The following is a 3,298-nucleotide window of genomic DNA, read 5'->3' as shown; positions in this document are numbered from 1 at the left end:
GATCGTTTTTGGTGCCATCTGAATAAGCGAAGAAATAACTTCAGATCGCGAAGTTGGAACTGGTGGCATTAATTTTCTACGTGCATTATACATGTTTCTCTTTACCAACGACATGTCATTTGAAGTTAAATTTGTAGAGTTTTTTATTGTACTACTACAACATTCTAATCCCATGTTTAATATTTTAGCTAAAAGAAAAAATATATCAGTATTTAATATTTTAACTATAAGAGGTGTATACCATCTACAAAAAATGACTATATACATGTGTCGTATGCAATCTCTGATAGCATACGACACGTGTACCTATTTTATTACTAATTAATTTTGAAATGTATTTACCCGGTTTATCACGAATATCTTCTACCGCTTTCCTCTTTACACAACTACTTATTTCTTGTCTTTCTAGTGTTTGGATGGAAATTGGAAGGCATGAAGTAATGTGAGTATCATTTGCAAAATGTGTTAATGCTGCTCAGCTCCAACAGTTTTTATAAATGCATTACAATTTTTGTTATTGCACCTCCATTTTATTTCACCGGACGCGTATTTTATATTTTTATTATACTTATAATTTTTAAATACAACCAACAAATTGAGACCACTGCAGATTCCGACATCGACAACACTCGGGGCAAACACCGGGGGGTTTGGGGGTTTCCCCCAACGACGCTCGGAGAGCTAGTCTAATACTATAAAATGAAGAATGAAATCAGCTGTCTGCAAGCCACCCGTGGAACAGAAAACGATGGCTAAGTGAAACCGTGGCGTAAATAATTTAACACCGCTTCGTTTCTACAGTCAGCCGACCCGTTCCCGTCGATTCCTTGGCGCGTCAAATCGCGTAGGTACCTTCGCCGTGGCAGAGCGGCGGTCAGTTGGTTTTCAAATGCTTTTTACGCCGTTTTTCGGCAACGTCGGTCGTTATTATTGCTTTTTTCGTTTTTCTCGATTCGTTTCGTCTTTCCAATTGCCGTCTGTGCTCTATTTGTTAAGTGTATTTCTTTTAAGACCCGTGGATATGCGGTTTGTACGCAAATTCGGTTTGTATACTTTAAAATTCGCGTTCACAAAATATCAGTCGGTCTTCGTTCCAACGCACAAGTGCACAATTTTGTTTTTGATTCAATAAATATTGCATTATTGTTTGGTCCTTTAACGTTGGTATATTTTGCGGTTTGATTTAAAGAAAAGTATTATTCAAACATATTTCATAATAATGTAATCATAATAATAACGGTCTGATCATTGAATAAATTACAATTAAAGTTTAAACACTGTAGATACATAAAATTATATACGATTACATCGATGTATATCGAATATATTAGTTTACTTCGCTCCGTTGATACACAGCGTCACAGCTTAATAGTAATGAAGTTTTGTAGTTTTAAGTACTTAATTAAACATGCCGACTACCTGTTCAGCTCATCGCTGTACAAATAGAGCAAAATCGAGGTCAAATATACATTTTTTTAGATTTCCTCCAAGTGATGCCGAAGGTTTAAAAGGTTGGTTTAATGCTATTGGTCGCATAGGATTTGTGCCAAATGCTGGAAGTCGCTTATGTAGTGATCATTTTGAACGATCAGACTTTTATGATAATCCAGGAGGAAGTTACAAATTAACTTTGAAAAATTATGCTATACCATCAGTTTTTGAACCATCAGTTCACTCCACATTATTGCCTACTAAACTCTTTTCAAACCAACCACAAAAAAAAAATGTAATACCTATAATTTAATTTATAAGTTACCCAACAACTAATAGGTAAATTGTTTGTTATATTTATAGGTATATCAAGTGAAGATTTACCAATAAATCTTAGTACTAGATGTGCCCCATATGACGTTGAGGTCTTAAATGATTCCTGTTTATTAACTCCAATAAAATTACCACTAATTATAACACCATCCAAACGTAGTTTTAATCAATTAACTTTACCATCTCCTCAAAGAACTCCAACCAGGTACAGAAGGAAAATTAAATTATTACAACAAAAAGTTCGAAGGCAAAATAAAACCATTAAATCATTAAAAGACCTTTTGAAAAATATAAGAAATCAAGGTAGAGTATGAAGATATTATGCTTGATAAATTTGGTGGAATGTCAGCTGAAATTTTTAAGCATGAATTAAAAAAATATTGGACGCAAACCTAAAGGCCGCCGCTATAGCACAGACATTAAAGAGTTTGCACTTACTCTACACTATTATTCACCTAAGGCTTATGCATTTTGTCGGTTAGATTTTTGATTGCTTATAGAATTTTATGATGCATTACAAAAATGTAAACTATTTTTGTATTTGACTATATTTATATTGTATTCATTTAGGTCCATCTTGAGTTTACCACATGTATCAGCCATTAGAAACTAGACATCCTCTGTTAAGAGGACGTGTCACGAAAAATGTACGCGTGCAACGACCAAGAGGATGCGCTGTTAGCAAGCGCGCGGCGTTGAAGTCACGCCTACTATTCGCAATTCGCAACCGGCCGACGGCGGCGACGAGTGCACGTTCGGGAGAGCCGTTTATTTGTCAATGAACGTTCGTCCGGTACGATTCGTATCATTATAAAATTCATTATACACAAATACCGCCGTAATATTTTCAATACCCTCGCGTACCTATGAACTACCGATTATAAATTAAGATACTGCTCACCTAAATTTATGTCCCAACATATAAATCGTAGAAACTATATTATAACAAAACTTGATTTGTAGTTATTGAATCATTACTTATTTAAATATAATACTTATAGTAAAATCTAATAAATGGTAAATAAAATAAATACAGCGCAATTACATTAATATTAACTTTCCGTGCTTTATCTTTTACGTTCAACTGTTAATATTATATTAAAATATGATAATACGTAATTACAAATATTTTTTTTAATTAATTATATGTTGGTTGTAGGTATACCCATACCCAATATAGTAATATAATAATTATAATATACTCGTAATGATAATATTAATACTCTAAAATCTTTATTTCTCATTCTGTAATTTTTGGAGATTGAGTACACTCACTGCCTAAAAATAACTAATTTAAAATGTATAGTTATATAATATAATGTTAACAAATTGTAACATAAATTAAGCAAAAAATTATTTATATAAATAACTGTTATCAGTGTGTCATCATGTCTATTATCACGGTTTGGGGCAGTAAAACTGCTTCAATTTTCTATCTTGTTCCATGGGAAAGTGAATCTAGTTGGTGCATTTAGGAAGTAAAATTATAAAATTCTCGATAGTTTTCAAAAGCGATGGGAAAAACACCATAAAA

General features: G+C 32.9%; 1 protein-coding gene across 1 annotated transcript; it reads left to right on the top strand.

Annotated features, from left to right (window-relative positions):
- Window positions 1-1,408: 1,408 nt before the first annotated feature.
- LOC107884122 (THAP domain-containing protein 1-like) lies at window positions 1,409-2,377 on the top strand. Its single transcript, XM_016805621.1, has 3 exons — window positions 1,409-1,616; window positions 1,795-1,969; window positions 2,335-2,377. The coding sequence occupies exons 1-3, from the start codon at window positions 1,409-1,411 to the stop codon at window positions 2,375-2,377; spliced, it is 426 nt and encodes a 141-aa protein (XP_016661110.1).
- The last annotated feature ends 921 nt before the right edge of the window (window positions 2,378-3,298 follow it).

Source organism: Acyrthosiphon pisum, chromosome A2, assembly GCF_005508785.2.
Source record: "Acyrthosiphon pisum isolate AL4f chromosome A2, pea_aphid_22Mar2018_4r6ur, whole genome shotgun sequence".
NCBI lineage: Eukaryota > Metazoa > Arthropoda > Insecta > Hemiptera > Aphididae > Acyrthosiphon > Acyrthosiphon pisum.
This window is presented reverse-complemented; position numbering and strand designations above follow the sequence as displayed.

What these genes read in the sequence shown, in the direction of transcription:
- LOC107884122 (XM_016805621.1), top strand. Translation starts at nt 1,409, where the DNA reads ATGCCGACTACCTGTTCAGCTCATCGCTGTACAAATAGAGCAAAATCG. An exon ending in TTATGATAATCCAGGAGGAA is followed by an intron (nt 1,617 to 1,794) that starts GTTACAAATTAA and finishes TTATATTTATAG; the next exon opens with GTATATCAAGTGAAGATTTA. An exon ending in CCTCAAAGAACTCCAACCAG is followed by an intron (nt 1,970 to 2,334) that starts GTACAGAAGGAA and finishes GTATTCATTTAG; the next exon opens with GTCCATCTTGAGTTTACCAC.